The sequence below is a fragment of the Gymnodraco acuticeps genome, unplaced genomic scaffold, assembly GCF_902827175.1.
Source record: "Gymnodraco acuticeps unplaced genomic scaffold, fGymAcu1.1, whole genome shotgun sequence".
NCBI classification, from domain to species: domain Eukaryota; kingdom Metazoa; phylum Chordata; class Actinopteri; order Perciformes; family Bathydraconidae; genus Gymnodraco; species Gymnodraco acuticeps.
In genome coordinates, this window is record NW_022990701.1 from 1426799 (window position 1) to 1448821 (window position 22023).

The following is a 22023-nucleotide window of genomic DNA, read 5'->3' on the forward strand; positions in this document are numbered from 1 at the left end:
CGATGATTGATTTTTTTTTCTTCAGATGAATCTTTGCAAGAGTTCTCCTCATTCCTCAAGAACCTCGAAGACCAAAGAGAGCTGATGGTGAGTGCAACCAGTTTGAACCTGCTTGAAAGCCAGTGGAAATACCTGTGTGTGTGTCTGTGGTGTATTGCACATGGATTGTTTAACCTTGTCTGTTTGCAGTGTGTGCATTGCCAACCAGCCTACACCTATTACTGCCCATATTTGGAACTTGCATCTATTAATGTCTGCCTCTGTCATCTGCCAGAGATCCAGACAGATACTCATAATATAATTTCCTCCAAGGTCCAATACAGCCCAATCATCAAGCAGGCAGCACATATCTGTTCCCTTGAGAGTGTATAAGTATTATGAATAGTGTTCAAGCAGTTCCTCCCTTTGTGCCTGTCTAAGGGTCACTGTCACACAGCCTGGGAGTGGCTGCAGAAAGAACAGAATCCACTTTATTACAACCAAGCTTTAAATACCAAGACGGATTCACAGAAGCTACTACTGTCAACATGTCCGCTACAATATAGCCCATTAAGACACACCACCATAAAAACAGCTCCTGCATCGAGAGCGTTGTCAAGGTTGCTAATTTGTAAACCACTGAAATCACACAACCAATATGGAGGAAGTTACAGAGTTATTAAAGGAAGCCTGGTTTTAATGGTGACGAATCCAACCCTGAAGTGTTGTGTAAGTGTCGCTATGACATCTGTGATAAAAGACATGATGCACCCTCTTGTCTTGTGATTTATTTGTGATCTGTAGATGTTATGTAATACACTTGTAAAAGCTCCTCATTTGAAGATTCCGTAGTAGTTTGATGGCAAGAGATAGTGTTGAATACTTTCTTAAGAAATACATTCCTCTTCTTCTGACAGAGATCAACAATTGAGTGTTTGGTACTTTCCATGAACAGCCCTTGTGTTGTAATGTCTGTCTGTAGAGTCTGAGGTTAGGGCCCATCATCAGAAGCCGACTGAGATGACTGTTGTAGCGCCTGGCTCAGATCATAATGGTAAACACCCTGCTCAGCATAGTGGGATGACATCACAGTGCACAGTTAGGAAAGGTAGGATGGCTGTGCAGGCACAGACATGTCTTACAGCCAGCATAGCAGAAGCACTGGAGGAATGAAGAAGAATCCATTCATTTCATTACTGGAAGAAAAAAATCTATTATTAACAATAGTTATTAGGGGTGTCACAGTTCCCTAATACACTATTGGATTTTAATTTTGGTTTAAAATAATTGTTAAATTGTTACTCCATCAAACAACCAATAATGATGTCATTTTATGTATGTCATTTAGTACCAGCCATTCTTTACTGGTGTCAAAACAAGCTGGAAAAACCTTTGTGTCACACAGTATGAAATATCAATGGGGGTTTTCATTGACTTGCGCTATAATGAAGGCTTTATTATGTTCTCCGTTCCTTGTTTAGATGAGAAACATCACAGAAACCTTAATGAAACCCCTGGAGAAGTTCAGGAAATACCATCTTGGTGTAGTAAGGGTAATGTATGATGTTTATTTGTTCCCAACATGTGTGGTTTAGCTCTTAGTTGATCCATTTGTTTGCTTGGTGTACTCTAATGATTCTTAACAAATCCATATTTTACAGTTGGATGGCAATAGCAAATGAATTGTACCAATAACAGTTTTGACTCCTTTGTCCTCAACATTAATCAAGTTTTTTTGTTTTCCCTTTCTGCTTTTACTCCACTATCTTTCTCAGGCGGAAAGAAAGAGGTATGAGAAAGAAACAGAGAAGTACTACAGCTCTCTGGAAAAGCTTCTGAATATGTCGGCAAAGAAGAAAGAGCCCCAGCTACAAGAGGTATTTATCCTTGCCTAAACTATCCAACACATATATGTGACATGCAGAAAAGCAATTCATTATGACGGCAAAAGAGACAAAACAGTACTTTGTTTAGTTTGAAAGTCCCTGTTTTTGATTTCGGCCTCTGGTGCCATGGGGGAAGTGCCTCGCTGCAAAGCCTTCTGGACCATGTGGGTTTCCACTGACATGCCTTGCAGCAACAGTTTTCCTGGCTTGTATCAAAAGGAAATGTGTGCTCACTTTAGCTGTACTGCCAAGGTCAAACTTGATTGCTGTAGCTTAGGGAACAATCCATGCTACAGTACCATGACATGGACATTTTATATGTGGAGGATTTAGCAACCTACACTAAACTATGTTTTTTTTCCATCTTGTCTTTGCCATGCCATGTAGCCATTTAAGGCTTACAGTACCCATATGTTATATACACAAGCAGTGAGGACACTTGAAGTGGTTGACGTCATGACTGCAGGCTGTTCTGTTCTCTGTGACTCCTGTGGAACACCAACACTGATTTCTATCCGACTTGAATAAATAGACCCTGTGATATGTTCCTGGCCACAACACTGCCACAGTTTTAAATGCAACTCGATAAACAGAAGCATATATTATGTAAGTCAGTATGTTAACTTAGGCCTGTCATGCTAATTACCTTATTGACATATTATGTAATATATTGACTGACCTTAATAATTGCTGCTGTCCTCGATGTTGCCTGTTGTGTTTACATACTGTACGTTTTTGTCTACATAAGAATGTCACCAACATTGTAACCAATACGAGGATAGTGTCACACAAGTAAAAGACCATTTATTTATGGTTTTTAATAAATCTTTTATTTATTATTTCACAAATATTCGTAATATTCTTCAAATGTAAAAGTGTTGACTTGCATTATTGGCTACTTAGATCTTACTCAAAGTGTATACAAAGTGACACTTATCAGTAGTTGACTTTAAGTTTGAGAGGATATCAACCAGTTATTCTGCTTTAGGTTTATTACGTATTAAAGTTGCTTTAGTTGTGTTACATTACAAATCTGGGTATACCGTAATAAAGTATACATTAATAAATGCTATATTGTATTCCTTCTATATTCAAGCATTGCTACTCAGCAGTTCTTTGATGTTCACTGTACTTCTGGGATGGCACAGTAGTTTGCGTTGTCCTCCTCTCACAGCAAAAAGTAAACAAATCTCCCCCACCCCCGTCTTGCCCCCGTCTGGGTGCTCTGGGTGCTTCCCACAGTGCAAAGAAAGGCAGGTTGCTGTAGATTAACTAGCAACTCTAAATTGCCCCATTGTTACAGTTGACTGTGTCCTCTGTCTATACACGTCAGTTCAGCAGAGGAATCTTCTTTTGTTGCACTTTCGTTAGTATTCTTGAGGAATTTTTGGAATATTCTGTTTTGCTGTTACAGTTTTTGGGGTATTTTAGTATATACTATTTTCATCAGATTCAAAAGTATAAGGACAGAGGGTGTTGTATGTTGAAAAGATTATGCAGCCCTCTGAGACGAACCTGTTATTTGGAGCTATATATAGAACAATGTTTTGAATATTTGGTAGAGCACTAACCAACCAACCAACTATAATATCCCTTAGCAAGAATTTGACAAGGTAAAAGTCTCATTAGGATGAAAATGCAGCACAACATTAAACACAAACAATGCAAACAAGCATATACAACTTTCACGCAATCTGAATTAAAAAGCAAAAATATCGAGTTACTATGAAATACCAAAAATAAATAGTTATAATGAATAAAACAGTTATAATTGTTTAAACAATTTCAGTGAAAGATTTATGAGAGATCACATTAGAACAAACAGCATAGTGCCATAACAGGGCGAAACCTCAAATGACACTGTATCGCAGTGATCATAATGTTTCTTCTTTGCTTCCATGCGTCCCTCTGTAATCATCACTGTGTGTGTTCTCCACCTCCACAGGCAGACCTCCAGGTGGAAAACGTGAGGCTGCACTTTCAGGAGGAGTCACTGGAATATGTGTGCAAACTGCAGGAGATCCAGGAGAGAAAGAAGTTTGAGTGTGTGGAGCCGGTGAGTGACGCAGCTCAGTGTCAGCACTGACGTGGCTTGTCTTTTTCAGTTTAATAAAAGTGAAGGGCAGTATAGGATATGTCACATGGGGTTAGGTTAGAAGTGATTTTGTTATGAGTTTCTCTTTCACTTGCTGACTCTTTGGATTAACTTCTCTTATCATTTGTTCCCTGTGTTGTGATCTTTCTAGATGCTGGCCTTCTTTCAGACAGTCTTCACCTTCTATCATCAGGGCTTCGAGCTCGCCAAGGACTTTGACCATTATAAAAGAGCTCTGCAGATCAATATTCAGAATGTAAGAAGGTTATATCTGTACTTTGGACAGGATGAGGCAATGACAATGACAACAATTGCCTCTATATGTGATTTACCTTACGAATAGAAAACATGTTGAGCGTTATATGATTCGGAGGGACATTTGAACAATCTTGATACCTCAAGGGCAGAGAGGGCCCATGTAATAAAACCTTCATAACAGTTTATAAAGTTCCCATGGTACTTAAAAAATCATTCCTACCTAACATTAACAATAAAGCTCCAAACAGAGCTTCATGGGCCTTTGGACTTCTCTCTCTGTCAATCCGTCAGATACAAGTCCAATATTGACTTGCCTTTTCGTCTCCATTTTGGCCACCAACTCCTGAGAAAAGATTCTGATACATGTTTTACCTTTTTTTCAACCACCTGTTCACTACGTACCTCTATCAGTTTGGTTTCTTTTATGCAGTGCCATTAGAGTCATATCTCAGTTTCATTCTTAGATTTAGAGAACTACCAAGCACTCAACTGATTTCATGGAAATAAAAGGGGTTTCCAAGGGAAGCTCATATGTTTTGATTTGCAGCGACCTCTCATTAGCAAGGTCGTCCTACCTAATCGCTGAGCATCAGGAAGTGACTTCCTGGAGCATGTGTTTGCTTCCCCCCCCCAGACGAGGAGTCGATTTGAGGGCACGCGGTCAGAGGTGTACGAGCTGATGAAGAGGATAAGGGAGGCACCTCAGGATTACAGACAGACGAGCGCTATCAGCTTCGAAGGCTACCTCTATGTTCAGGAAAAACGTAAGACCTTTTTATAGTTCTCATGTATTTTAATATTGGGAGTCATATTACGCCCATTCATAACACACACTCTACTGCAAGGAAATGAAGTCAAGGCTTGAACACATGACAAACTCTCCAAAAATACACCGCCCTATGTCATGGTCCAAAGGGGATTTTGAAAAACACAACTTGTTTTTTGTACTTACTGTATGTTGTTATTGACGTTATCTAACGTGTTCTTGAGTGCAATTCTGGACAGAAAAGTGATGTTCTTTCATTCCCAATATGAATAAAACATCCATGTTCAAATGCAAATCTAAACAGCGTCATGCAGTCTGATGCATCTGCAGAATATTCCTAAAAAACAGACCATGTAAAAGAGTTGTTATTTTGGCTCCACTTCCTGACCTAAATAGTGTTGAATGTGAAGCTTCAATTATTTTCATAGTCAATTAATCTGCAGGTAATTCACTTTTTTAAACCATTATTTGTTTGGTCCATGTAAAGCACTACATATGTCCAAGTCCAAGATAATGTCTAAAACACAAAAAACATTCAGTTACATTTGATATAGTGAGAAAAGAAGGGAATATATATGCAGTATTTGAGAGGCTGGAAAGAACATCGTTTTGCATGAAATTGTACTTTAACGTCACAGCTCAAGTTGAATGTCTGTTTTACATCCCTTTTTCCCCAGGACCACCTCCCTTTGGCTCAAGTTGGGTGAAGCGTTACTCCACGTTTGTCAAAGAGCAGAAGATCCTGCACATGGTGACCTTTGACCACAGATCTGGTGGCAAGATTGTGAGTAGTCATAGAACAAATAGAATCTTGGGTTATCAATAGCAAACTATTTCTATCATATCTCAGCCACTTTGCAATGTTTGATTTTTCAAATGCCGTGCTATCTTTATTACTTTTTGTCATTACAACATTCTGTACAGTAAAGTTTGGTCTTTTGTTTTCAGGGTGAGACTGAGTCCGTCACGCTTAAATCCTGTCTCCGCAAAACGACAGACGTGTTGGACAGGAGGTTCTGCTTAGAACTCGACATAACAGACCGGTACGTCACCACCTGAAACACTGTTTTTAAATAAACACTGTATTTGTATTATGCTTGTAGTTGCAGTTATTCATTTGTCCATGTCTAAATGTCATATTTCGTCTTTGAAAGTTTCTCTTGGATGACTTTAATATTAGTGAAAACAACAAAAACCCATGTGCCTTGTCCAAAGAGCACATATATTATCTGATATTCCACATGAACAGTCTTGCTAAAGATCTTAGCTCCTCACACTCGCTGTTTCAGTTACTGCTAAGTGAGTTGGATTGCAGAGGGTAAGGAGAGCAGGATTTGTGTCGGAAAGCTGCCCACACACACTTCGCTTGGAGGATTTGTCACACCCTGCTGTGCCCTACAGGAATAGACACCTAAGTTTGTCTTAACTTGACTCTACCCTGCCCTTTTTCTGTTGTATAAATAGAAAAGCAATACCCCACATTTAGTATGGAAACACGAGTCCTCACATTCATTCTGATTGAGATGAGAAACCTGATATCCACCTGGTCCCATGTCTCATAAACCAGCTTGGATGACTAATAGGGATTACATTTGTTGCTGCACTTCAAAGGTGCATGTGTCCTAAACTCATTCCATCATTTTGATATTGACACTGTCATCCTCTAACGCCTTACTGTACTGTTCCTCCCAGGCTTTGTCTAATGTTAATGTGGTGTGGTGTTTTTACAGGCCCGGCACTGTGCTAACAGTACAGGCTCTGTCAGAGGATGACCACAAGTTTTGGATGGAGGCCATGGGTGGCAAGGAACCTGTGAGTCAGCTGCCTGCACTCTGTCATCATCTACCACTCACACTCTACTCATGTAGCCTCACTGTATTCTGTTTCACTGCCGTCTTTTTACTTCAATACACTTCCATATACCTGCAATTCCCTGCCTTACACAAGGTTTGAGCATACTTGATCAACTTGAAATAGTCATGATGATGTTATTTTCTTTTACAGTTTGGACACTATCTTGGGAGGACTTATTCCAAAGAAAGAGGAAGTAAGACATCTAGTTGTACTAGACTTTGTATCTGTAGATGAATATCAGTAATTCTCTTAACAGTTGTTGGTTTTTGTTTTTGTTCTTCCTGCTGCAGTTGATGCCCAGCTGGACGAAGTGGGTTTGAGTTTTATGAAGAACTCTATCAGCGCCATAGAGACGAGAGGTGAGCTTCACATATGTATATAAAGAAAGGCTCAGTTTTAATTGGAGGATACTATATATGACATGAGAATTGGTGGACAGTTACGGTAACATGCGTGCAGTATCGTTATCTGTTCACAAGGGGGCACACTTGCTCCAACGTTGAAACAAGGCAGAGTGGCAGGTACTGCAGGAAGTGTCACTGCATATAATACTAATGATTTCACTGTGTAGCACTGAAGTTCTTATTCAATTGGCTCATGTTCTCACGCTCATCTGACGTCTTTTCCATTGGGGAAAAAAGCTTTTACAAAAGTCATGCAACATTTCTTTATGCAAATGTTTATCTCACTGAATTTGATTGACATATTCTTATATCTGATATATAGTTTCCATAAACAAAAACAGGGTTGTCGTTGTGTGTATGTATATCATATAATATTCTGTCAATTTTTCAACTTTATTAAGATGAGTGCTATACAAATAACGTTTTTTTTTGGAATTATCTATCAGGTATTAATGACCAAGGCCTGTACAGAGTTGTTGGGGTATCCTCCAAGGTCCAGAAGCTCCTCTCATTAATGATTGGTAAGTCAAATTATTTTCTGTTCTTTCTGCCTTTGAAATGTATTTTGCATAGAGAGTTCCCGTTAAGAGCTTAGTAAAATTAAAAGCTGAATTTACAAGCTATACTGCACTTTCTCTGTGATGTTAGGTTGCTCGCAGTGAATTGAGTGTGTTGACATAATGGATGTGACTGTCGAGTTGATATTAAAAATATACTTCCTGACAATCGACCCATGACTCATCCAAACAGAACCATGTCTCTTTAAAGTGCAACAAGTGCTTGGGGTTTATCTAAACTTTAATTAATTTAGTTGAATATCCCCCAGACAGCCAGACAGCACCCCTCCCGCCCTTTTTGGCTTTTGATCCATTAACACACCCCTAAAAACTGCCTCTAGCACACGTGGCTGGCTTAGTTTATCGGTCCTTTTTCTCAGTTTCTCTCACTCGTCTTGAATCCCTTTCACTCAAGTCCTTTTTCTATCGAGCTTGTCCTCTGTCCTTTCTATTGCTCGCTGTCTGCTCTCTGGTTCCCTGCCGTCTCTACCAGACACCAGCTCACTTTCAGCTCTGTGTTCAGAATGACAACAAACTCAGGCAGCCGTCAGCCTGTCTCAGCTTCCTCTCCAAATCCAGCCCCACAACGTGCCGACTCATGCTGTGGACTCCATTAACACTCTGCTGCTGCACTCTTAAAAGTTTTTTAAAGCCAGAGTATAGTGAAATAAGTGTTCAGAATCAGAAACAGGTTTATTGCCAGGTAGGTTCACACATACGAGGAATTTGACTTGATGTCATGGTGCAGACATCAAATATAAAACAAGAAATCTTCATGGACACCGTAATACAATATAGTTAAATAGCAATAAAATAAAGCAGTAATTTACATGGAAATAGAATGCTATGAATGAATTATAGGATATAAAATATGAAACAAGAAATATGTGCAGTATGAACATTGTGTTCGTCTGTGGGCTTGACATTCCACATAATATTGTGAATAAGGGGGAAAATACAGATAATACTTACACTTTAAATGTTTGCTTCACTGCCTGATTATTAGATGGCCTGAAACACAACTTAGATGTTATCCCTGAAATGACAGAAGTAGTACTACTTCTACAAAAAACCAAAACGTTTGCAAACCTTTCATGCATTCAACTGTTCACAGTGAGTGGGTGCAGTGAGCTTTAAACCCTTAAGAAAGACTTTGGTCCTCCCACTCCTCCTCCTTTTCATCTCTCTCACCCACCGACATGGCCAGGGTCCAATCAAAGAGAACAGTGATAGAAAACAAGTTTCCCATCATATACAGTCAAATCAAAGAGAGCAGCACCTATTGAGTGTCAGGAAACAACTTACCAGGAAGTACAAGTGGGCTGAGGCAAGGGAGTAAAGGTTTGATGGGATATGGCTATCACAGCTGCTGAGTAAGACGTCTTAGTTCTATAGATATACTTGCAGAGCGAGGCACATTTGAGGAAAGATGTGAGGAATGAAGAACTACCTGTTCAATTCCACATTCTCATAATTTAGACCGGTAATGAGTATACATTAATTTGTCCCAGAGTGCTGACCCAATGCCTAAAATGTTTATGCTGCTTTCTTCTTTTGTTAAACAACATTAATTCAGAACAAGATCTTGAAACTATGATTGATGACTCTTGAAACACAGTTTTCCACTCACCCTATAGGCCAGTGAGAGTCCAGAACCCACAAGAGGTTGCAAAGCAAATCAGGTTATACTTAAACAAAACTAACTTGTACACTCCTTTGTCAATCAAATGTAGTGGCTCTGCACGTCAAAAGCTGGAGAGGGGAGGGACCCGATATTATTTTGACATAACGGTGCATGTCTTCAGACAGTATTTTCTGAAAGACATTAATACTGTTGCACTTGCCGCTGCTAACATTAAGCTTACAGAAATAGTTACATATATAATGTAATAAAGAAAACTGGAGGCAGAGAAATCCCTAATCACAGCTTGATGCGGGCGTGAATTTCAAAAACATTTTAAATCTATATTTGAAGCATAGCTTGATGGGTTATTTAAAAGCAAAAAGGAGAGAAATGTGGTCATTACCTACAGGAAGCAATCAGTGATTTAAAGGAGAAGCAAGTAGACGTTCTCATCACTGCACCAACCTGTAAAAGCACACCCTCATCCTTTTACTTGTTGACACCCACTCTTCCTCTTTTTGAAAGTGTTGGTACAATTCAACATGTCTACATCACACCTGTCACATATACATGCATTGTTGTGATTGATGACATTGCAGATATCTGCACTTATTTATTTAATTGTTTTACCATCATTGCATGATATGATGTGATATGATGACATCTGGTATAGTTGGAAATAGTTTTCAAGTCACCTCTGAGTTTTAAAAAGTGTGCAATGGTCCATCCATGTTCTCCTAGTTACCAAACTCTTCCTGCATAATGGATTTGTATAGCAGAAATGTTTTTCGGCATCTAACTGTCTCATGGGAGCTGCAGTTCCAACTTTAGATGCTATGCTACAGCCACCACACAGTTATGTAATCCCCCAAGGGGCTTGATCTATACAAGCCCCTTGTTAGGTAAACTAACAAAGCATTATATATTTGGACTTGCTTCTGCTTTATGGTCAGCACTCCCTTAATCAATGCTACTCCATCTGCTGCTGCCAAAAATGTTTCTGTGTGTCCTTGACCTACAAAGTGTAAGCCTGTTTGTGCAAGAGCAGACTTCAGAGCCTGAGCAGACCCCATCCGTCTCCACACACACACACACACACACACAACACACACACACACACACACACACACACACACACACACACACACACACACACACACACACACACACACACACACACACACACACACACACACACACACACACACACACACACACACACACACACACACTTGCAGAGGCACCTTGGCTACAAACACTCCCTTAAAAACATTTGCTTCAGTTGATATTGGACAAGCCATTTTGTGGACAGAGAAGGTTGAGAAACACACAATCCTCCTGACGGACTGCAGTGCTTAAATGAAATGCAAATAAATGTCCATGTCAAAGACCAGCTAACGCCCACAAAGCTAAAGTCTGCGCGGTGACCTGAGCCCTGTACTGTACATGTGTCTGACTCACTGACACATTGCACTTCCACATCCTCTTTTAATTCATCAGAGGTTACTTAAGGTGTCACTAAAGCCGCCTGAATTTTCAGCGCAACACGGCCCCAGAGCCTCCATGGAGCTGTAGAAGTAGTGAGGGATTAATTAAACTTGTAATGAGTGTAGAAACAGCAGCACCCTACAGAAGATGTGACTTTCTTCCATTTCCACTGAGGTTCGACTCCACGCCTAAGGCTGGAAGCGCTGCTTTAATCCTCACATGGCTAATTACAAGTAACATATTTATATTACATATTTTGGCTCTCTAGGCTGCCCACAAAACCACAAAGACTATTTCGCTGCTTTATGCAAAAACAATAGTTAGCTTCTGCTTTTGGTTGTCTCTTCGGGTAATGTCATTTTCCGTAAAAATATGTTTCTTGATTGTGATTCATTCAGATGAGACGAACATTGACATGGATCTGTCCACCAGCGAGGACTGGGACGTTAAGACGATAACCAGTACACTGAAGCTTTATCTGAGGTAAGGATCTGTGTGAGGAAAGACACACACTCTCTAAATGTGAGCCAGCCGTCCTATGAAACTGAATATCCTTCATGTTTGGACTGTTTTAAATGATAAATGACATTTTTCAATATTTTCTGACTTTTTATGTTTTACAATGCGATCAAATATGAATTGATACTTTAAATACTCCTTAATTGCAGCCCTAAAACTACACATTAGGCATTGATATTGTTTGTTTGCTAATACTTTCTGCTGGGATCATTTCAACTCTTACTGTCACTCTAACAAAGATAATTCATAGATAATTCAGAGCTGTGTCTCTAAGCAAATCTAAATCTGACCTGAGACGATCCCAGGGGTTAATAGAATGTTTTCTTTCTATATCTTTCTTTTGATGAACGTGATGACTCTGTTCACTTGAATATGAAACATTTAATCCATTGTCGTCTCTGTCTTTTGCAAAATGTGTTAATTATGCAAAGTGCTTTTCGGCTTTCACCAACTTCTTCTTGGTTGATAGTGTGGGCGAAGTTCAAAGATAACAAATATAGCATGGTTTCAAGAACCTGAGGCAGTTTCTTTTAAATGCCATTTTGTTTTACAAATTGAGTTGACTTTGCTCCTTTAAATGACAGCAAAGATGTATTTTCTGTGTTGACATGTACCTGTTTTCATTATGAACAGTCAACATACTCACAAGAAGCTACAGTACATTACAGTACAGTCAATCAACAGTTTTTAAACAATTCATGTTTAAGGCCCATCATCAATCTGTTCTGTCAGGCACCTATTGACATTCCTTTTGAATGACTACTTGTTTTGATTTACCTGCTCTTCAGCGTTCCTAGTTAAATCATGGTCATTTAGTTACATTTACTATAAGATGTTAAGAATAGATGAACAGATTTAATTGGCAAATTGAGTAGCAAAATATGAATTGTGATCAAACCTCAGTATCAGCAGTTATTTATTAAGTTATTGTAAGTAATGTAATAGACATTGCTAAAACTAAATAATAATTAAATAAAGATCAACAACGACAATGCTCTTAATGTTCTGTTTTCTTTATCTCTTATTTTCACTAATGTTAACTAATTGCGATCATGAAATCACAAGTGTTTTTTAAATGATCTTTTAGGTGAGTATTATCTAAGATAAGGTTGTGTTGTAATTGGCTCATTTTAAGCTCTGCACTATAAAGGGGACCTATTATGCTAATGTTCAGGTCTCATTGTATTTTGTGCCTCTGCTTCGACACTTTAATGTTCAAAAAGCTCTTTATTTTCCTCATACTGCCTGCCTGTGCTGCAGCACCTCTTTTAACCCTGAAACCAGAGCCCAGCCTGCTCTGATTGGTTAGCTTAGAGATGTCCCGCCCCTTGGCCTTTCACGTTCAATGTGTTGGAGCGCTAGCCAATATAAGTGAGAGGGTTACATGGAGATGTCATTATGTTACGTAAACAAAGAAGTCCAATCGAGGCGTTTCAGGCAGGGGAACTTTGACCCTTTGCAGAGCAATTCCAGGCACAAAAACATATATAACAAACTACAGGAAAGGGAAAACACCAAAAACTAAAATGTTTAAATCACAGTCTTCTCTTGTTATAACCTCCAAAGTAATGTTTCCTGTGTCAAGCCGGCAATACTCACTGCTACATGTTCAGTGTTTAGGCTTACATATCCATATTGTTATGTTATATTAAACCCTGCTGAGTGTATCTCGGACTTGTCTTTAACTTTGTGTCTGGCGTGCTGGAATAACGCAGGGTCAATCTCCTCAGTTTCCTCTGAGGCTAAATACCTTTGGCCAGTGGCCAGCTGCAGTGTGGAAGTACCTTCAGATGAACTTGGTTATCTCAACGTGTGCACCATCTAATTCCATCCCCTGTCCCGGCCACATTAATCATTGCTGTGGGCAGACCCTATAAAACAGGGTGCCGGCTATTTCTGTCCCCCCTCGCTCACTTCAACTCTCACTTCTCCAACCCCCCCACCCTTCTCTCTTCCTCTCTCCCTCTCTCTATGTAGGAGCCTTCCTGAGCCATTGATGACCTATGGACTTTACAAAGAGTTTATTAGCCTTGCGAGTAAGTTTGATCACCTCTTATACCATCACTTCATCAGAGTACAGACTGTAATAAGTGTGCATCAGTTTAGGCTCTGCAATCCAATGGTTGATTGTTATAGAAAACATGCAGTCAAGTGAAAACGGTTAGATCACTTTTAATAACTTTCTGTACGTTTTTAACCAATTCTTTAAAGGGGTTGTAGTGGTCAATCCTCCAAAGTAAGGGACTCAGTCTGAAAGCTATTGGTCTGTGTGTGTCTTGAATGCTGATTAGGATCTATCCACAGTTGTCCTCATTTTTAGACTTAATGTTTAATGCTATACCTTTATGTCTCCTTACTTGGTTTCAGAAATCTGCACTCCCAACATCTGAGGACACTGTTTTAAATGAGAAATGTGAATATATTTGTTGTTGACTCCCAGGGATTACAGTGTATCCAATCTGGTTGACCACAAGGCCTTTTAGCTGAATTAGGCTCAGACATACATAGACTGTTTAACAACACCATGTTTCTGACACTTATTAGCATTTTAAGAAGCCTATACTAGCTTACTGCCCATCTTGATCTTATTTCCACCCGTTCTAACTTGACACTAAAAGGCCATTCAATGTGATAGCTAATAGGTCTAAAATAATCAAAATGCTGTAATTTGCATGCCCTCAAATGGTCCAGTTTGTGACCTCAAACAGCAAAAAGACACATTTACTTTGCCCACATAACATCATGTATGTGGCAAATGTTTTTAAAGCAAGCCAAGACTTGAATCTTATTACAACAAGTGCTATAATTGGATCAGGTTGACATTTTTATCAGGCGCTCGCAATGCCCTCATAACAAGGGGGAAAAAATGGATTAGTGATGAATATTTTTGATGGATGACAGCACCCATAAGCAGCTTTTTTTCATGTTTAAATCCTTGTCGTTCCCATAGTAATGATGTTTTGTGTGTCTGCATATGAGTATGTGTTTGTGTGTGTGGGCGGTCAGATGCCCATGTGTGAGGAAATGTTTAAGAGATGATCTTGGGGGTTTTAACACAACCCTTTTATACCGTAGCGACAGTAACGTAAAGCTATCTCCTTCGCCAGCATAGTGGCTCCTGCTGCCAAATGTTGGAGGCTTCAGACCATTTATCACTTTCACTCCTCTTCTTCAGTTATTGAAACTGCAATGGATCATCCTCATATCCTTATACTCTGATCACTGTGGCCTTAAAATTTGGCTCAATGTTCTGTTTTTCCTAAATGTATCCAAATATTTTATAGGACTTTTATAGACTTTAAGGGACTATTTCTTCCACAAAACACATTTAAATCATGTGTCTGCAACTTAAATTGCCCGTTGCTCAAATTTACATTGTATATCTTGTATCATCATGTCTCTACATTTGCAGTTTGCTAAATGTGTACACTATCGATCGCAGCTGATTTGGCCCTTTGCCACCAGAGAAATGTGTGTAATTTAATGCCAGTGCATGGCTGCTTCTGCGTTTGAACAGAGGGCGGTAGTCCAGAGTCTCGCATCCAAGCCGTCCACTGCCTGGTCCACAAACTACCGGAGAGGAATCGACAAGTCCTCGGGCTGCTCATGAAGCATCTGGCCAAGTGAGTGTTCATACTTCCTTGGTCATAGTTCACCCAATCTCCGCCCCCTCTCTCTCAGTTCTCTCGCTCCGCTCTTCCTGTCTGTCTCCTCATTCTCACTCCACATGCTTTTTTCTCTCCCTCTCCCTCACTCCCACTCTCTTCACTCCCCCTTCCCTGCTGTCACTCCGTCTACTGAGTGACTGCTGGGAAAGAAAATCAATGCCACAAGCAGCTTAACTTTCCTTTTTTTCCTTTTCTTGGGTCATTTTAAAATGATTAAAAGTTGTAGAGGGAGGATTGTGTATCCTGTTCGGCATGCCGTTGTGCAGCCCGCCAGTGCCGGGAAATTAAATGGACCTCTCAAATGAAGCCCTCTCTTGAGATTACTCTATACACCCTGGATAAACCACTATTGTGCATCACTCCATTTGTGAGATTAGATAGGAAGAAAGATTTAAGAAATAATGTTCGCTAACATTACAAGGTTTTACCTCAGCAAGCTTTTTATAAACTAAATATGAGCAAATTGAAGATAAGTAAATAATCCCTCTTCCCTGAGGCAGTGAAAGTCTGGTGGATCTTATTTCATAGAAACCCGCTGCAGAATCAGGCTCTGGTAAAAAGGCAGCGCTATTGAAATTGAATTTGGATTATCCAGCGTGAAATTCTCCAGACTGGAGAGAGTCGGATATTTTTCTGAAGTTGGCGTGTGTGCATGTCCTGCAGGGGAAGGAAGCAAAGCCAGAATTTCACACTCCTATCTGAAATGGTTTCAGAGATGTTATAAATGTGAGTTGTCACCAATGTTTTTGTCTTCAAAGGCATCCTTTGAAGCTATTTAAACTGTCTCTGCTGCTCTCCTGCATATCATCACATTTTGAGTGTGAAATCTCTTCACCTGTCCGTTTAACTTCTTCAAATTCACTCTTTTTCTACACTTTCATTGACCTCGAGAGATAAAGTTTTACTAACTGGAGGGTTTCTGATTTTTCAAACTGATCTCGAGGACATTTAATTAAACTTAGTATTCCTCACTGTCTAAAGTAAGGACCTAGTGTTTAAATGATGAGAATAACCACTCCCAGAAGTATTGATAGTTGTGGTTAGAATTGATTTGGACAGCATTAGAAGTGGTGGGTGTAACCTCAAAAAGTCTACTTCCACAAATCTCTATTCTCTTTATTTTATGTTAAACCGTAGTATGCACTGTAGGGAATGATACGTTCCTAAAGTAATCCCTGCAACATCTTTTTGTATTTCCAAAGCAACTGGACTTTTGATATGCTTGCTTATTATGAAATTGCGCTTTATAGGACAAAACAATACATTCCTGCAGTGCTTTTTATCAAAACTAAACTGCCGTGCCTTAAATAAAGACCACCTTCCTGTCAACATAATAAAAACCATTAACTTTTAAAAATGAAACATTGACCTTTAGGGAAAAGAGCAGAGGAGCAATTTTGCACAGGAATGCCTTATATTTAATAAGTAAGGCTGTTATCTGCTAACTAACTTACCACTTCAATTTCTACGTAGAAACCAAAGCTATTTCAAGGGTGTTTTCGAGGCAGCAGCCAAGTCATACAGCAATTGACATTTGCTACTATGTCTGTCGTCATTTTCTTGTTTTCTTTTTTTCTTCATAATTTCCAAACAGGAATCCATTCCACTAAAAGATGGTATAATTTCCCCCTTTTATCTTAGTTCATCCCTCCCTTTTTCTGTAAAGAATTAACATCATGATTCATGAGTATAGTGGAATCAAGTTGTTTCCTTCTTCAGTACTCTCATCCTCTCCGGACAGAAATCACCAGTAAAGTGAGTTATTACATGGGGAGTAAAGTGTGTCTGATGTGAGCTGTTGTCTTCCTCAGGGTGGCGGCTCACAGTAAACAGAACCTGATGACCGTGGCTAACCTGGGCGTGGTGTTTGGCCCGACATTAATGAGGCCTCAGGAGGACACCGTGGCTGCCATCATGGATCTGAAGTTCCAGAACATTGTTGTGGAGATCCTCATTGAACACGATGAAAAGGTAACACTCAAGACTGGGATTCAGCAGAGAGCAGTGTCGACTATGCTATCAATAAGTTATAAACCAAACTATCCCTGAAAATGTCTGATAGCAGTATGGCTTCCTATGAAAGTTATCGCTACCTTGTCAATTATAAAATATACTTTTTATTGCATTATCTGTTTGATTGGTCAGATCTTTACTGGACTGACTGCACTTTAGAAGATTTTCGTGCAGTGTCACATGTTCTGTATTATTATGTTACGACTTGCCATCATGAAATATTTACTAAAAGCTGGACACCCTAGGCATAACAAGGTTCAAAGATAAACCAAATCATATGTGAATCAGGTGACACACAGCAGTGTTTATCTACCTGGGTGGCGTGTAATTGTATTACTAAGGATATTCAAATACATGTAAATATGCAAGCAAGGCAAAATAGCTACTGTTTAGAATCCCTAGTCTCTGTACAGAGCGCTTTCTTACTATTGCTCAGAAGTTTTGTATTTTTATTTGGCAGTTTCTCTTGGCAGAGGGGTGCAAATACTGTACTGTACCTGATGCCAGCATTTCATTTGAGTAAGAGTCTCAATTAGGGTGCATGTGAAGCTCTTCCCTTCTGTAGATCCACTTTGTTAAGGTTGTTTAGACTTATGTGTACTTGCATAACAATCCAGCTTCAATTCAGCTTCTTTAAGCAAATTATCTTGCAATGATAATGCATCTTATTACTTAGTGGTCTGTTTGGATACATGTGTATAGTATATATTGCTTGTTTCACAAAGTAATAAGCAGAAATACCAGATAATAAGACGTGTACCACATTTGACCTTTGGGAAAACATACCTTTCACCACGTCATTAGGGTGTAGAGAAGTTAGACAACAGTTTAATATCCATTTTTTATTTAGCCAATAGGGGGAGCCCCAAGTGCTCATACCAGGATTAAACACATTTAATTCTGTTCCTTTTTCAGTAGGTTGATTATTCTGTAGATTACCAAATACATTTGATTATGTTTGGAAGGTCCTTTGCCTGCCTAAACACATTTATTTAGCTTATGAGTTCATAGGATCATGTAATCTCCCCAGAATGTCATTAATCGGTGTCAATTCTCAGAGCGGGATAATTGTCTGTGTCAAAGAGTAAAAGGTTTAAGATTAGTTTCGTAATCTGTTTGGAGCAGCGCTGCACCCTGTGTTGCATCAGATGGAACCAGGAGATTTGAGGTTCTTTTTTTCCCTACAGCTTCATTAAGTGGAAGATGATGTGTGTTGTGAATAATATCTCAATTCCCAAGCTCACAAACATAAAATGGGGTGTGGGAGGCTCCAGAGTGAAATCAAGCATGGTATACAAATGTTTTAAAACAGCAGCAGCAGCAGCAGCAGCACAGTGTGTACAGCAGCACTCTGAGCCGCCCAGAGGTATCCAGCAGCGTCCAGGTGATAACGGATGTAGTGTAAGAATGCAGCAGGAGCCTTTTAGAAAGTACAGCGTGTTAGAGCAGGGGGGAAGTCGAGCAGACAGACACAGGCATTAACTTCGCTCAAAGCTAAGTCCCACTCCAGACTGTTGATACCCCCAGATACCAGCAGTAGACTCTGTTTTACATTCACCTCCATCTGCAGAGAGAGGGGAGAGAGGGAGGCAGCAGAAACTAGTCTCAGCCATATCAGATTTCTCACTTTTTCTATCTGCCTCTCCTACAAACTTTCTCTCTCATGCCCCCTCCTTCGTGTCTGCCTGTTCACACTCTCACTCTCTCCCCCCTCTCTCTCCTCCCGTTCCTACCTCCCTCCTCTCCTCGTCTGTGATCCTTTTCTGAGGCTCTGCTGAGACTTCCTCTCCTCTGCAGCCCTATTCTCTTTTAACTCCACATCTGAAGTTTATATGTAAACACGGCCCGGTGTAAACAGGCTGCGCCAGTTGGCCGGCCCTCCTCCAGTCCAAACCCTGTTTATTTTACTCCCTGCTCTTTCAGAGAGTGGGTCAATATCTTTGAGGGGAAATGTCACCTTAACTTAGAACCCAGATTTCTGGAAGGAATGTGATTGCGTTACATGTGGAGCAGCTCTTGTTTATTTTGGCACAAACAAACTCTTCTCACATGCAGTTTTTAGGGTTCAATCAATGAGCTGCTCGGCTCTCCCTGGGAGCACATGCTGCGGCTGCAAATGGCCTTTTACTATTCATCTACTACTACATAAAGCCTGTGAGTTTAAACACCCTGTTCAGCTGAGGTCAGTTGAGGACAAACCGCTGCTGTTTGACACCAAGAATATCTGCACTGTGCTTTTAGTGTCGATAGTGACTTATTGTATTTATATTTTTGTATTCAGATCTTTACAGATGCTCCGGAGTCGTGTCCTCTCTCACCTGCTGCCCCAGAATTCTCTGCTCCCACGAGGCAGTCCAAGAAGCTGAGTCGACAGAGTCGGCCCCTGGCTGTCTACAATCCACAAGCTCTAGATATTCAGACTGGTAAGAGACACGCACATGTGCACCTGTTTATCTTCACAACTCCGAATATATTTAAGGGACTGAGTCGTGCAAACGTTTTATAAGATCATAGCAATTGGCAATACTATTGTTTGCTCTAGAATAAAGATTGGACCTTCGGTTTTAGATGTAAACTACCATAGTGGGGGAGGCTCAGTGGGTAGTGTGCTGGACTTCGAATCAGGGGATAGCAAGTTCGAGTCCCACTGCAGTCAGCATGTCGTTGTGTCCCTGGGCAAGACACTTCACCCCAAATTGCTCCTGTGGGGATTGTCCACAGTACTGAATGTATTTAAGTTACTTTGGATAAAAGCGTCTAACAAATGACATGTAATAGTGATCCAGAGATTATGCAACTCAAATATTCATTTATTTAAGGAGCAAAACAGGTTTAAAAATAAACAGAACTAAAACAATATGTTATCCTGGAAAATGTGTTAATGAAATAAAAGATAAGATCGTTATCCGTATATCATTTTGAGTTGAAACAGAAGCTCCTTAGAACAGGTAGCCAACGTTTTTTTGACAAAGATCAAAAATGTGTTTATTTAGTAGTAATTGTATAGTTGTCAGTCCATTTACAGAAACCTGCATGTCATCAACGCTATTTACATGAATGTAGCTATCGCGATGTTAAGCTACCTGGTTTGTCTAGAACTTTTTAATGGCAGGAACACCTCCCCACGTAGCACCACACAATGATCACTATCAACACCTCTATAACAGCGAAAACGTATTTGTTGTAAGCCAAGGTACCTAGTATTACCTAATAAACTGGCAACTGAGTGTATTTACGCTTTATTACTGCTTGGCTCTGAATTAATTCACTAATGATTAGCCTTTGTGTTCCCTGGTGACCACTATGGACCCTAGCAGTGTTTGCAGAAGACACACTGAACTCTGTTGCCGGCTATCTGTATTCATATGTGAAGAGAGATTAGCATTTATAGCTTTATGTACCATGGTTTTCCTCTGTTCAATTCTTTAAATGATTTGCCATTTCCTCTATTAGTGGATACAAAAGGGAGAATATGATAGGGGCTCTGGCTGTTCATCAGGTGATCTGATCACCTGACTTGATGACCCAAAAAATCTAACTCCAACTATTTCTGATTCATTGCCAGTCAAATCCCTTCCCCTCCATTCAAAAGGAAAATCTAAATCTGCTTACCAGATAGTCTCTCTTCCTCCCTCGCGCCAACTTTTAGCATGGGGTATTATATTATCAGGGATAAAGGGCCTAATCCTCTTTTAACCTTTGTATATGAGTCCCTCATAATGGTTTAAGCAAGTTGTCTCTGCATTCAGGAAGTGTTTGTGAATGCTGCATGAGTTTGTGTTGTGAAGCCCTACAACAGGTAGTGTAGGTGAACATTGTGGGGAAATCAAATTATAATTATTTCAGATCATATTAGCAAGCTTGTTGGCAAACAGTTGTTTATTTACATATCTAGCAGCTACAGAGCAATATAATTCACTTGGTGCTATGTTGCTGTTTACCTGGCAAATATAAGTCCAATATTCACTCTCTTCTTAGCTCCGTGTGCTCTCCAGTGACTTTTGAGGCATATATCTGGCTCTTACAATGCTCAATACTCCACTTTGTTCAACGACTAGTTACCTGTCTGCTATAAGTCGCCAAACGGGTGGTGTGACCTCTTTCACATTGTGAAAAGTCAAGTTTTAATTAATACAATCTAAATGAAATAAACACATTGTACATTACTTAAGACCTGTGATGGCCCCCAGATGCATGCGTGGTCCATACAGAATGTATAATAAGCCCTGCACCAGTTCAATTCTATCTTAATAAACGATGTGCTTTCGGTTTAAGCTCTTTGATATATGTTTGCTTGGGGAAAAAAGAAGAAATGGTAAAAAATAACCGACTTTTTTAACATTAACAGCTGCTTCCGTGCCTCCCCCTTCTCCCATGCACAGTATCTTTACTTGACAGTAAAATTGAAATAAAAGAGCTCAGATCTCCCTAGTGTTTCTCCGGTTCCCGTCTTAGACTGCAGAAGAGTATTATCATGAACAATACAACCTTGGTTGTAAGTCACGTCTGTGTTGACAGCAGTTTGATTCATAAAGTCCCCTGTTGATGCAGCTTTGCCTTATATCTTGATAAATTATTCAACCGTTTTATCAGGCAAGTTCTCATCAGATGGAATAGGCAGCATTTTTATAGTACAATAAAATATATGGAAAGATGTAAGTAATTAATGTTGTAATTTCCTTTTTTTAATCTCAGTGTCAGTAGTGGGAGATGGAGCCACCCTAGCTACAGATGAGACCTCGATGGGCAGCAACGAGTCTGTGTCGTCTCAGTCGTCGTCAGCCTCGGCCTCAGAGATCTCCAGAGAGAAGAATGACCACATCCCGCTTAGCAGCAGCCTCAGCTCAGGCAGCAACTCCAGGTGAGAGCTCAGCTATGTTCAAAGGTGCAGTCTGTGGTTTTAGAGAATGGT

At 39.9% G+C, this 22023-nt stretch overlaps 1 protein-coding gene across 2 annotated transcripts in view; it reads left to right on the forward strand.

The window, feature by feature from the left end:
• The window catches only part of arhgap10 (Rho GTPase activating protein 10), a 55089-nt gene that overhangs the window by 22105 nt on the left and 10961 nt on the right, over positions 1-22023 (forward strand). For both annotated transcript variants that reach the window (XM_034231456.1, XM_034231457.1), the window contains exons 3-20: positions 26-87; positions 1461-1532; positions 1755-1856; positions 3811-3921; positions 4112-4216; positions 4853-4982; positions 5662-5768; positions 5933-6027; positions 6715-6796; positions 6989-7031; positions 7129-7197; positions 7689-7763; positions 11310-11394; positions 13408-13466; positions 14948-15053; positions 16910-17069; positions 19393-19534; positions 21807-21972. In XM_034231456.1, the coding sequence (XP_034087347.1) occupies positions 26-87; positions 1461-1532; positions 1755-1856; positions 3811-3921; positions 4112-4216; positions 4853-4982; positions 5662-5768; positions 5933-6027; positions 6715-6796; positions 6989-7031; positions 7129-7197; positions 7689-7763; positions 11310-11394; positions 13408-13466; positions 14948-15053; positions 16910-17069; positions 19393-19534; positions 21807-21972 (1771 nt within the window). The remainder of the gene's footprint in view (positions 1-25; positions 88-1460; positions 1533-1754; positions 1857-3810; positions 3922-4111; positions 4217-4852; positions 4983-5661; positions 5769-5932; positions 6028-6714; positions 6797-6988; positions 7032-7128; positions 7198-7688; positions 7764-11309; positions 11395-13407; positions 13467-14947; positions 15054-16909; positions 17070-19392; positions 19535-21806; positions 21973-22023) is intronic.